Raw genomic sequence first — 14,298 nt, forward strand, 5'->3', positions numbered from 1 at the left:
CAACTAAAGGCAATGATAATAGCCTATATTGTTTTGGGGGTGGTCTCTTGGGCTCTGCTAATCAACAACTTAAAAAACATTTCTCATATATGGTATTTGAATGGTTTTTTTTTTTTAGGAAGTCTATGAGCTCTTTGGAGAAACATTGTCTCTCTGTCTTTGTCTCTATCTCTGTCTCTGTCTCTGTCTCTGTCTCTCTCTCTCTCTCTCTCACACACACACACACAGACGTACACACATACATATACACACTCACACACCCCTCAAAAGTACATTTTCACATATTGCCACAAAATCAAAGGTCTAGATGAAAATTACTTGTATCTAGAATGGACAGGAAGAAGGAATTGGGAGGACCAGAATCCTTAAGTATTAACACATTACCAGGGTGGAGGAAACTGGAAAGAAGGGTGAAGAAGCCTCATGGGATGGCTCATCCATAGCTTCTCTCCAAGCACTCCCATATCAAGCAAACACATTCCTAGATGGGAACAGGTGGCTAGAGCCCAGTGGATAGAAGCAAGTGAGGAACAACCAGCCACGACCTATCACAGAGTCATGTGGGCGTTAGAAGGCAATCCTTCATGCCCAAGTCCTGTCTCATGTGCTGGGGGAAGAGCTCAAGAGCAGAATAAAAAGGCTGGTGGCCAGAGTACTTCCATCCGTCCACATCTCGAGGTGTCTACAGAGTCTGTGCTGTGTGTTAGCCCGGTAAGTGTCCAGAGCACAGGAGTAGGTGCTTCTCCAGAGGAATGGTAAGGTCAGAGCAGGAGGGAGGCTGTGCAGGCTGCAAGAAGCAGAATTGTGATGAGAGAGAAATGTCTGAGGGGTGGTATTCCAAAGTAGGGAATGAGACATAATTTGAGAGGACTTAGAGGTATGTGCTACATTTTCAAAGAAACTAAATTATTTTCTGTTGTTTGGAGTATCCCTCTGATTTTTTGGAACGTGAGCCACTAGATTATCCAGGGAGCACTGTATTGCAGTTTTGAAAGTCAACCATGTTCATTTTTGGAAAAGATGAGCCAAGGACACTGGTATTAGCAGAAGAAAGAAGAGCTGCCTGGTCAGTCAGCAGGAAGACTGCTGTGGGCAGCCTTGAGCAGGGAGCCAGCAGGTCTGGAAACCCCCTCCAGTGGCTGCCTGGGGACCAGCCCAGGGCCAGCAGCTGCACTTCTTTTAGGACTGTTCATGTATAAATTGGTGGTTACAAATTGACCCCAAGGACCTTTGCACTCACATTTTACTACATTTCTTCAAAATCACGTGTTTCTGAAATTCTTCCAGAGGGAATGTCTTTGGTCTTTTTTGAAAGAGTTTTTCAACTCTAAACTGTCTTGAGTATTTTCAGAATTCTGGGTGATGTGAGTTTATTGACTAGACACTCAGGAGATTTTAATGACCATCTTTCTTGAATATTTGGAGACTGTGTTGCTTAACCCACTCTATATGGAGTTTGGTATGAGATACTGAAACAAAGCACTTAGTAAATGATGAAGATGATAAAAATCTCACAGTGCTCTCCCTGTGTCTGTTCGCAAGTCTCATGTGAGAACTATAAATGAAGCTGAAAAGACAAGAGTAGATAAGCTTGTCTTGGAACTTGGGTTTGACTTGTGTGTGATTCTCCTATAGCTCCTGAGCATCTACCAGCCGAGATGTCCTGCCAGCAGAGCCAGCAGCAGTGCCAGCCCCCTCCCAAGTGCCCTCCCAAGTGCCAGACACCAAAGTGTCCTCCAAAGTGTCCCCCTAAGTGTCCTCCTAAGTGCCCCCCTGTGTCATCCTGCTGCAGCCTGGGGTCTGGTGGCTGTGGCTCCAGCTCTAGTAGCTGCTGTGGTTCCAGCTCCGGAGGCTGCTGCAGCTCTGGAGGTGGTGGCTGCTGCCTGAGCCACCACAAGCCCCGCAGATCGCTCCGTCGCCATCGTCACAGCTCTGGAAGCTGTAGCAGTGGTGGCAGCAGTGGCTGCTGTGGAAGCAGCGGTGGCAGCAGTGGCTGCTGTGGCAGCAGCGGTGGCAGCAGTGGCTGCTGTGGAAGCAGTGGTGGCAGCAGTGGCTGCTGTGGCAGCAGCGGTGGCAGTAGCCAGCAGTCTGGGGACTGCTGCTGACTTGGGCCATGAAGACACTGGAAGAGCTGTGTAGGAGGAAGCCATGTTCAGAAGACCTGGCCCGACCTGCTGCTCTGCCCTTCTCCTCCTGTTCTTCACGTCCACGTCTCTACAGTACTGAAGTCTCACTGTGGAAGTTCTAAATTTGTTCCTGTATTGCTACTTCCCTTCTGTGTTTCAAAAGAATAAAGCCTTCCCCCATGATCCTCAACAGACTCTTGTTTGTTTTGCATCCCCAGAGATCTATGTTGGGAACTATGTCAGCAGTGTACTGACAGCATGCTGTAAGCCCAAATGACAAGGGCTGGGACTCTCTCCTTACTTTGGAAAACCTATGTCAGGGAAACCTATGTTTTAATGTGGGTGAGTTCTTCCAGGGAGGATAAAGAACCACATAATACTCATCCCGAAGGTGAAATATTTTCTCTTTGTTGTTCTTTTCCAGTCCCCAGGGCATAAGACACTTTCATGGGGATTGGCAGATTCTTTATGGCCCAGGCCTCCTAAAGTATGGGGTCCTTGTAAACATATCTTCTCTTTCCCCTTTAGCTCTCATATGGATAGTGGACCCAATGTATGCAGTGGTGACTGCGTATTATTTATTTTTATCTCTCTTTCATGAGAATACATCCTTCTTCAACAGGGATTCCCCACAATTCCCATCTGTTTTGGATGCCAGGATCCTAACATTATCTGAACAATGCAACAAGCTCCCAACGTCCTCTGTGAACATGCATCCCTCTTTCAGACTCAGTTTACTAAGGATCCCTGAGGTAAACTGTTTCCAGAGCATGGTCCAGAGGGATGGGATGGGATGGGATGGGACACTCATCTGCTCATTCCTGAAGACTATTTCTTGTCCTGTTCTCTATCTTCTGATTGTGAATTACTACAAGGACTGCCACTGACTGGGTATTTCCAAACAAGCAGGCTCATGAGCCTCAGGCTCTTCATTGTATACCATTCATGTCTGTGAAGCCAAGGTCATATCCAGTCTACTTTTCAAGATCAAAATAGAGACCAGAGAGGCTTAGACTGACCTTCTGCCATGGCTGACCTATGCTGTCATGATATCTGCCATGGCTGACCTATGCCATCATCATATCTGCCATGGCTGACCTATGCTGTCATGATATTTGCCATGGCTAACCTATGCTGCCATTATACTCTTCCATGGCTGACCTATGCTGTCATGATATCTGCCATGGCTTACTATGCCAGCCCTTCCCTGTGGTGGCAGAGGAACCACATGTTCTGCAGGTGGAAACTGTGGGAGCACAGTTAAGGATCTTGATCAGTCTTTTAAATTTTTTTCCTTCTTGCTTCCTTTGAGTCCAAGGACAACACTTTACTTCTGGAGATCCAGCTGGATAAGGAGGGTTGTTTTAAAGTCCTTATGACCTTCCATTCAGCAAAGTGAAAATCCTTCAAGTGCAAAAACTAGATCTTATTTGAGAAATATACATTAACAGAGGCAAAGTGAGTGAACAGATTACCCAGAAATATGTTAACTGTGTCAGTAGAGTTGCATAATAAATAAAAATTTAAAAACTCATACAATATACTCTGGTGACACTTTCCCCTCTCCAACTCCTTCTGGGGTTCATAAAATATCCAAATAATAATTAAATAAATAAAGACACAAATAGCTAAGTCAAAAAACAAAATTAAAAGAAAAAACAATACATTACCTAAAAATAGTTTCCAGTAAAGAATGAAATTTTAAAGTAATCGAAAAGATAGATTCAGGCTGGAAAAACTATGTTAAGTACACAAAAGAAACAGAACAAATATTTATGAAAATTCTGATGAACCAATTTCTATCCAGATGAAATTTCCAATAAATTTAAATCATAAGAACCAAGCAAAAATGGAAGAGTACTACTTTAAAATAATCAGTAAATGCCAAGTTTATGCCAGGAGTTTAAACAATAGAAATATATTGGTGAACAGACAGAAAACATCTCCCTACACTTGTGGGCTTGAATTTTCTGAATGGTTTTCTGATGGGGGAAATACTTCTGTGTATGTTTATAAATAAAGTACTTGCTTGGCCAATGAGACAGCAGGTTAGGCTGGACTAGGAGTCAAAGAGGATTCTGGGAAATGTAGTAGAGAAGTGGTGTTCCAGACAGGAAGTGACATAACAAGGAGACTCATATTTAAGAAGAGGAAAAAGGAAGTGTCTCTCTCTTTCCCCTCGGCTCCTGCTCCAGCAGCACGATGTGATCCACCAGCTAGGAGGGACGCCAATAAGGCGTCCGATAAGATAAGTCTTATAAAATATATAGATGTATGATAATTGATACTGAGCTAACAGATGAGAATCCTAGTCATTGGCCAAGCAACATTGTAACTAATACAAGTCTCTCTGTGTATTCATTTGGGCCTAACTTGGGCAGGCGGCTGCCATAAAGCTTACACGTGGCAGTGGGGCTCAGCGGCTTTTGGCAGAAAGATTTATCGTAACAGTTTTCAATGAGTAGCAGCATTTCAGGCATTTCATGCAAAGTATACATTAGATATGCATGCATAACTCACTGAAAATGTTTAAATCAGATTTTTAAATTAAATTATTTAAAGATAACTCATTAAAATAAAAGTTTTAAATTAGGATATATTGGTTCAAATTTTTTAGATTATACTAAAATATTTGTAATTTGCATGGGACATTTATGCTTAAAATTTATATTTATTATATGAGTAAACTTTCTCATTAACCAAATACAACACAGTTTCATATACTCAATGTCCATCTTCTCCAACTCATTAGGATATAATTTCTTTATCTTTTACATTGTAGGTATTTAAAAATATGTGCTATAGTTTATATATCCTTAACTTAAACATTTCACACTTGATGAACTTTGAAGCATACTTGTTTTCCTATTAGGGATTCATTTATAAGGTATTGTATTTTTCTGTATGCTGTAGTTCACACTTCTAGGCTTTCAGCATTTCCCATCAAGGACTACTTGTGATCTTTCCAATTATCTTGCAATTTCTCTACATTCTGTCCATGTGTAGGATATCCTCTCCAGGCTATATAGTGAGGAATTAAATCCTGAGTTCTGGAATGCACATATTTAACTTTGCATTGAGATGTATGCTGTACTATAATTTACAGTCCATTAATGTAAAAGAGTTGCCTTCTGCTCTACATTCTGGGAACATTTTGTAATATCAGATGCTTATGTTATTACACTGTTTATAACTTTCTCATTGTTGCTGCACTTTTGTTTTCTGAAATAAAAGTGGTTTATAAGATGAATTAATATATGTGTACTTTGCTGCTACTAAAATGAATCTTTAATTCTTTCTTTTTATTAGCATAATTTTATTACTTATACAAACCAATGGAGTTCATCATGACATTCCCACACAAGTATATAATAAACTTGATCATATTCACCCCACAATCAGATCCTGTATTTTTACTCCACCGCCCCATTGCCCTTCCTCCAGTCATCAATTATGTTTTCTTCTTTTACTTTTTAAATGATGTAAGAATATTGGCAGTATGCTCTGAAAACTTGCTAAGATAACTATTTCTAGTTTGCTACTGGGGTGTTTTTATGCCTTTAATATGTCTCTGACATTCTTTTAATGCCTTAGATGAAATTCCCAGATATCCAAATATTGCAAAAGTGTATTCTCATTTTATGTTTTAATTTTTGTGTATACCAAGTAGTATGTGTTGAATAAATTTTCACATATCATGCAGGATTATTGTGAACCTATTTTCACAATAATCACAATTAGTTGTCTAATTGTATAATTCTTTATGATTTTGGGGGTGTTTGTCAACTTCAGTTATGCTCATTTACTAACACAATGTGATATTTTGGCACATGCATGTTCTAAAATAAAAACAAAAAAAGATACGCTTTATTAAGAGTCCTGACATGACATTATGAGACAAAGAACCATTGAGTTTGTTTTTTGTTAGCCGTCCACGGCTGAGCAAGCAGACTACACTTTAAAATAGTTTTGTTTTGTTTTTTCTTCCGTGAGACTCCCTTGGAGAAAACTAAATTTTCATTTGCAAGTGGTTATTAATTGGAGATAGTTTCAAGGTTAGGGAGGGTGGCGAGTATCTACTCCTTCAGGATCTAGGACTCCATCTGATGCAGACCTGTGCAGGTCCTGTATATGCTGCTTCAGTCTCTGTGAGTTCATATTTTCTTGGATCCTGTTGACTTAGAAGGCCTTGTTTCCTTGGTGTCCTCCATCCCCTCTGGCTTTTGTATTATTTCCACTGGATTTCTTGAGCTCTGAGGGGAGAGATTTAATGGAGACATCCTGTTGTAGGTCTGTGTGCTACATTATCTGGCTGTGAGCCACCATGTTTGTTCCCATCTGCTGTAGGGAGTAGCCTCTCAAGATGTCTTAGTGGGACTCTGATCTATGAGTATAGCAGAATGTCATTAGGAGACATTTCATTGCTATTTTTTTCTTTTAGAACACTAGTATTTGGTTTTATCCTAGATCTATAGGATAATACTAGTCTTAGGTTCTTGGTCCCCCAAGAAGTGTCAGATATGGGTTCCATCTTGTGGAGTAGAACTTAAGTCAAATCAGATATTGGCTGTTTTATCCCACAAGGTTTGTGCCCCCGCCTTCATTGCACTATCATATCTTGCAGGCATTACACCATTGTGGCTGTGTTGGTATTTATGTTTCTCTTTTGGTAACATGGAGAATAGCCTCTTGTACCATAGATTTTAGCACATAGGGGTGAAGATTCTATATGGGCACCAAGCTTAATTTCTCCTTGTTCAATGAGTTGTATAGGTGTTGTTTTCAGCAACAGGGCCTTGCTGTGAGTTTGTGCAGAGAAACCTATAGTCTTGGCTGGGTTGCTTGGGGAATCGCATGAATCTCTTTGGCCAACAACTCAATTAAATATAACCCATTGCCCATACTGGAAGCTTCATTTGGTGACAAGAGATAGCTGGTTGGGGTACTGTCTCCCTCATTATTTAGTGATGTCATTTATATTGTCTTCATATATGTATGCATGTTAGTAATCTTCTGCTATATTAGGTTTTTATACTACCCCAAAAGTGGCCCTTAATTTTACTTGTCTACCCACTCCCTTTTATTCCCTTCCTTCTCTTCTTCCCTTCTTACTTGATTCTCCCATTCCAGCCCTTCCATACAAATCCATAACTATTTCTCTTTCCTAGGGAGATTTATCTGTCCCACCAAGACTCTTACTCCATACCTAAGTTCTGTGGGTCTATAGATTATAGCTTGGTTATCATTGACTTAACAGTTAATATCCACATATAAGTGAATACATATCATATTTGTCTTTCTGGGTTTGGGTTACCTCATACAAGGTGACTCCCCCCAATAATTCCATCCATTTACCCATGAACTCCATGATTTCCTTTTTAACAGCTGAGTAATATCCATTGTATAAACATACCACATATTCTTTATCCATTCATTTATTGAGTGACATTTAGGTTATTTCCAATTTCTGACTATTATGAATAGAGAAGTAATGAATATGGTTGAGCAAGTGTCTCTGTGGTAGGATGAAGCATCCTTTGGTTATATGTTCAAGGGTATAGATGGATCTTAATCCTCATCTTCCTGAGGAACCACCACATTGATTTCCATAGTGGCTATACAAGTTTGAGGTCCCACCATTATGGACGAGTGTTTCCCTTAATCCACATCCTCACCAGTATGAACTGCTACTTTTTATTGATCTAAGCAATGCTGATGGGTGTAAGATGAAACCTCAAATTAGTTTTGATGTGCATTTCCCTTATGAGCAAGGATGTAGAACATTTCTTTAAGCATTTTTCAGCTATTTGAGTTTCCTCTTCTTTTGAGAATTCTGTTTAGATCTGTACCCCATTTTAAAATTAGGTTACTTGTTTCCTTTTTTCTTCTTTTCTTTTAGGCAGACACGTAAGTCATTTTCTTTTTTAGTGTAATATTGATTCCTTGGGAGTTTCACACCGTGCACCCCAGTCACACTCACCACCCAGTACTTCCATGTCCACCTCTAACTTTGTAATAACCCTCAATAAAATTAAAACAAAATATTCCCCCAAACCAAATCCAGTTTGTGTTACTTATAGCTTGATATTTAAAATTTTGAGCTCTCAGATAGGATACCAATAGATTTTCACCTTTTACTTTCTCCCTCAAATATAATTTGGCAGTTTTATGTGAATTTCTGTAACAGATCATCTGCTATGACCTCCTTTTTCCTCCTCAGCCCCAATCTCCAATGGATCTTGGATTCCTTCTCCTCAAACCTTCCTCACTTTCACACTCCTTATCCATTATCCAAGCCCCAACACCAGGGCATACTCCCTAGGAACTGGCTCTTAGAACAGACCAAGGAAACAAGTTGGGGAGCTTCAGGTTTTCACTCTCCCTCTTCTCTGCCCCATCCAGTCTAATCCACAGCTTCATAGCAGACTAACTGCTGGGGCCTCTCTTCACTCTCTGTAACCATTAAGGTAGTTAAGCAGGTCCTGGTGGAACCTCTGCTTTCCTTCCTCCTGTGGACTCCTTCAACATTCTCCTAGTAACCAACCCTCATTCCTAAGTGTCAGCTCTCAAAACCTACAAACACATCTTACCCAGAAGCCCCAGTAGCTAAACCTAACATAATTCTAGAAAAATTCTCTACCAGACAACATACAGCCACCACACCCTCCTAAAAACACGAGAAGGCAACAGAAAACAATGAGCAAAACATCCATCTAACAAAGACAAGACCATATATTTGTACCTAGAATTACAAGTATTTCAAGTCCAGATCCCTAGAGGGCAGTATAAAAACACAATAAATAATAGCCAAGACAGTATGTCTCCGCTAGAGCTCAGCCACCCTACCACAGTAGGCCCCAAGAATTACAACACAGCTAAAGCATGAGCAAAAGAGCTAAAATAGCCTTTCTGAATATGATAGATGTCCTTAAAGAGATAATGAATAAATTCCTTAAAGAAATCCATATAAACACAAACAAACAGTGAAAGGAAATGAATAAAACAGTTTATGACCTGAAAGTAGAAATAGAGTCAATAAAGGAAACCCAAACTGAGGGAAATCTGGAAATGAAAAATTTAGGAACATGAACAGAAATCTTAGAGGGACATCTTACCATTAAACAAGAGAAGAGAGAACCTCAGACATTGAAGATACAATAAACAAAATGGATATTTCACTCATAGAAAATGTTAAACCTAAAAATCTCCTGAAACAAAACATCCAGGAAATCTGGAATACCATGTGAAGACCAAATATAAAAATAATAGGAATAGTGGAAAGAGAATGAACCCAGGTCAGAAACACAGAAAATGTTTTCAATAAAATCATAGAAGAAAATTTCCCTAGCATAAAGATGCTTATCAAGGTATGAGAAGTATATAGAACTTCAAATAGAGTGCACCAGAAAAGAATCATCCCTCGGCACATAACAATAAAAACACCAAACATATAGAATAAAGAAGGAACATTAGAAGTCACAAGGGATTAAAATCAAGTAACATATAAAGGCAGACCTACTAACATAACACCTGACTTTTCAATGGAGACTCTAAAATCCAGAAGGGCCTGGAAAAATACTCTACAAAGTCTAAAATACTACACACGTCAATCCAAACTACTACTATACAAAGAAAAACTTTCAATCCCAATAGATAGAGAAAATAAGACATACCGTGATAAAACCAAATTTAAACAATTATCTGTCTACAAATTCAACCCTACAAAAGGCATTAGAAGGGGAGCGTTGGTGGTGCATGCCTTTAATCCCAGCACTCAGGAGGCAAAGGCAGGCAGATCTCTGTGAGTTCCAGCCCAGCCTGGTCTCCAGAGCAAGTGCCAGGATAGGCTCCAAAGCTACACAGAGAAACCCTATCTCGACAAACCAAAAACCAAAAACCAAACCAAAAAAAAAAAAAAAAAAAAAAAAAAGGCATTAGAAGGAAACCCCAACCTGAAAAGGTTAACCACACGCAGGAAAACACAATGAATAGGTAATCCTGGAGCAGCAAACCAAAATAGGGGAAAGACACACACACACACACACACACACACACACACACACACACACACACACACACACTACCATCACCACCACCACAGCAAAATAACAGTAGTCAATAAAAACTGCTGGTTGATATCTCTGAACATTACTGGTCTCAGTTCCTCAATAAAAAGAAACAATTAACAGAATGGATATGAAAACAGGACCCAGCCTTTTCCAGCATCTAAGAAACACATTTTAACATCAAGGATAGATATTACCTCAGAATAAAAGGTTAGAAAAAGATATTCCAAGCAAATGGACCTAAGAAACAAGTTGGGGTAGCCATTTTAATACCTGGAAAAATAGATCTCAAATCAAAACTACTCAGAACAGATAGAGAAGGACACTGCATACTGAACAAAGGAAAAATCCACCAAAAGGACATTGTAATTCTTAGCATCTATGCACCAAAGTTCATAAAAAAAAACATTACTACAGCTAAAATCACGTATTGACCCTCACCTTGATAATGAGAGACTTCAATACCTCATTCTCACAAAGAGACAGTTCATCCAGACAAAAATTAATCAGAGAAATGTTGGAGCTAACTCACTAGTTATAAACCAAATGGACCTAACAAATATCTACAGAACATTTCACTCAAACATAAAAGAATATACCTTCTTCTCAGCATCTCATAGAACTTTCTTCAGAATTGACCACAAACTTGAACACAAAACAACTCTCACCAAATATAAAAATTTTGAAACAACAGCATGCATCCTCTTTGATTGTCACAAATTAAAGCTGGATATCAACAACAACAGAAATCTTACAAATTCATGGAAATTGAACAACTCACTACTTAATGACAGAATTGGTCAAGACAAATTAAGAATGAGATTTAGGACTTTCTAGCATTGAATAAAAATGGATACACAATATATCTAAACATATGGGACACAATGAGGATGGTCCTAACAGGCAAGCTCATAGCACTAAGTGCCTACATTAAAAAATGGAGAGATCTCATACTAGTAACTTAACAGAACACTTGAAAGTTATATAACAAAAAGAAATAATGTCCAGAAGGAGTAGATAACAAGGATTAATCAAACTCAGGGTTAAAACAAAAATAAAATAGAAGGAAAAAAAGCAATATGAAGAATCAATGAAATAAGTAGTTGCTACTTTGAAAAAACCAATTATCATATAAATTAACTAAAAGAGAGAGAAAAATACAAATTAACAAAGCTAGAGATGAAAAGGGTAACATAGCAACAGATGCTGAGGAACTCCAGAGAATCATAATGACATACTTTACAAACATGCCTTCCACAAAACTGGGAAATGTTTTAAAAATGGGCAATTTTCTCTATATATACCATTTACCAAAGCCAGGTCAAAATCAGGTAACCAGTTTAAACAGACCTATAACTCCCAGTGCAGAATTATATCAGATTTTCAAAGAATAGTTAATTAAAACATTCCCCCAGTTATTCCACAAAAGAGAAACAGAAGGAACATTGTCCAATATGTTTTATGAGTCCTTAGGTATCCTGATGTCTAAACCACATAAAGACCCAATAATGAAAGAGAATTACAGACCAATTTCCCTTATAAACATAGATGTTAAAATTCAAATAAAATATTTGTAAACTGAATCCAAGATCACATCAAAAAGGTCATACACCATGACTAAGCAAGCTTGATCACAGAGATGCATTCATGGTTCAATATGCATAAATTGGTAAACATAATCCACCATTTAAACAAACTGAAAGACAGGAGCCACATGTTCATCTTGTTAGATATAGAAAAAGCCTTTGACAAAATCCAACACCCTTTCTTGATAAAAGTCCTAGAGGAAATAGTAATACAACAGACATACCTCAACATAATAAAGACAGCAAGACCATAGCCAACATCAACTTAAATGGAGGGAAACTCAAAGCAATTCCACTGAATCAGGAGAAGGCCCATTTTTCCATTCTTTCTACACATATTCAATATAGTACATTAAGTCTTAAGAACAATAAGACAAGCGGTGCGTTGGTGGCGCACGTCTTTAATCCCAGCACTCAGGAGGCAGAGGCAGGAGGATCTCTGTGAGTTCGAGGCCAATGTGGTCTCCAGAGTGAGTGCCAGGATAGGCTCCAAAGCTACACAGAGAAACCCTGTCTCGAAAAACTAAAAAACAAACAAACAAACAAACAAAGAACAATAAGACAGCTAAAGGACATCAAGAATACAAAATGGAAAGGAAGAAGTCAAAGTATTTTTATTTTCAGATCATATTATGGTATACATAAGTGACCTGAAAAATTCTGTCAGGAAACTCCTACAGCTGATACACACTTTCAGCATAGTTGTATGTAAAATTAACTAACAAAATTGTTATCTCTCCTATAGAAAAATGACAAATCATGTGAGAAAGAAATCAGGGAAAAACACTCACTCTTCACCATAGCTTCAAATAATATAAAATATCTTGGGGAATCTCTTACCAAGCAAGTGAAAAGACTTACATGATAAGAAATTTAAGACATTGAAAAAAGAAATTGAAAAAGATATCAGAAGATGGAAAGATCTCCCATGCTCATGGATATGTAGGATTAATATAGTAAAAAATGATCATTCTACAAAAGGTAGGATGAATGTGGGAAATATCTACAGAATTAATGTGATCCCCATCAACATTTCAACACAATTCTTCATAGAAATTGAAAGCACTATTTTAAGCTTCATATGGAAACACACACATAAAAAAAAACAGGATAGCTAAAATAATCCTTAATTAAGGAACTTCTGGAAGGCTCAGCCTTCCTGATAGAAGAAAAGGTGTGGAATAGCCTTGAACACATTGGCACAGGAGAGATCACCCTGGTGTTGAGGATAAAGGAGAGCTTGTGGGTTGATCAACCCAGCAACCACCCAGATCTCATGAAACTGAAAGCTTATTCAGGGAAAATGACACCATCACTTTAATGAAGTAGCACCCTACACAATGGGAAAAGATTTTCACCAACTACAAACCTAATAGAGAGCTAATATGCAAAATACATGAAGAACTCAAAAAAGCTGAATTTACTTATAAGAGTATTGTTTCATGATTAGTAATTGTTAAATAGTTTAACAAAATGAAGCAATAAAATCTCTATGTCAGCACTGTATTTATTTTAAAGAAGAACTTTTTTTTGTCTGAATTGCTTCTTGTTTAGAACTCTCAGTGTTCACCTATATTCTAAGTGATGGAGAAAATTTGCCTTTGTTTTACTTTTAGGAAATACCTTGATAGCTGAGAACCCTAACTATGACAACTAACTAGTTAGGCAAGATGTTAATATTGCCATGAAGCCTAAGTCCACAGAGCCCTAGTCTTCTTTCAACAAGCATGCTACTCACACATCACATATCTACACTATTCATGTCAGTAGAGGACCTGGGTGTTGTCATGGACAGAGGCAGAAGTGTGTACTAGATGTATCTCATCTCAGTCACCTTAGAAGTCAGGAGCTGAGCTGAGCTGAGATGAGATGAGCAGAGCTGTCACTGTGGAAACAGGGAATCAATTCCAGACCTCTCCCTGTTACTAACCACTTTGGAATAACCTGAATCGACAGCAAATGTCAATCCAGGTGTGACACTGGCAAGTCTCTCAAGGTCATTTGGAAATACATGCCTTAGTCTGTCTCAGAGTTCTGGTTCCTATGAGGTGACCTGAGTCATAAGATGACCTCATCTATAAGTTGAGACATCAATGATGATGCTAGTGAGAGTCTTAGACACCATAAAATATTTACTGTATGTATAGTTCTGCATTCAGCAATTGAAGATAAAAAACACAAAACCTAACAAAGGTTATGAAGGAATGGCTGATAACTGTATTAAGTATGATGAATTAAAAGAACAAAAGCAGAACCCAGATACATTATCCTGGCAGGCAAAGGGAGTGGCATGTGTTTAAGGGAAAATAATAAACAAAGTATGAAAAATAACATCACTGACTTAAGAACAGTTTTGAGAGCAGGGGCAAGTGTTCAGGGCAGAGGTAGCATGAAAAGCTGTATGTTGTGAGGGTTTTACTCCTGTTATGTGGGATGCCATCCTCAACAAGTCTTTGCTAAGGACTTTGTGTTAGTTATTATTGGGACTGTTAAGGTCTTTTATTGGGTCTGATGTTGCCA

The 14,298-nt window shown here is 38.6% G+C and overlaps 1 protein-coding gene across 1 annotated transcript; it reads left to right on the forward strand.

Moving 5' to 3' along the window:
- Window positions 1-606: 606 nt before the first annotated feature.
- Window positions 607-2,316, forward strand: LOC113833095 (late cornified envelope protein 1C-like). Its single transcript, XM_027392885.2, has 2 exons — window positions 607-711; window positions 1,636-2,316. The coding sequence occupies exon 2, from the start codon at window positions 1,659-1,661 to the stop codon at window positions 2,103-2,105; it is 447 nt and encodes a 148-aa protein (XP_027248686.1). The 5' UTR covers window positions 607-711; window positions 1,636-1,658; the 3' UTR covers window positions 2,106-2,316.
- Window positions 2,317-14,298: the final 11,982 nt, after the last annotated feature.

Source organism: Cricetulus griseus (genome assembly GCF_003668045.3).
Source record: "Cricetulus griseus strain 17A/GY chromosome 1 unlocalized genomic scaffold, alternate assembly CriGri-PICRH-1.0 chr1_0, whole genome shotgun sequence".
NCBI lineage: Eukaryota > Metazoa > Chordata > Mammalia > Rodentia > Cricetidae > Cricetulus > Cricetulus griseus.

What these genes read in the sequence shown, in the direction of transcription:
- LOC113833095 (XM_027392885.2), top strand. Translation starts at nt 1,659, where the DNA reads ATGTCCTGCCAGCAGAGCCAGCAGCAGTGCCAGCCCCCTCCCAAGTGC.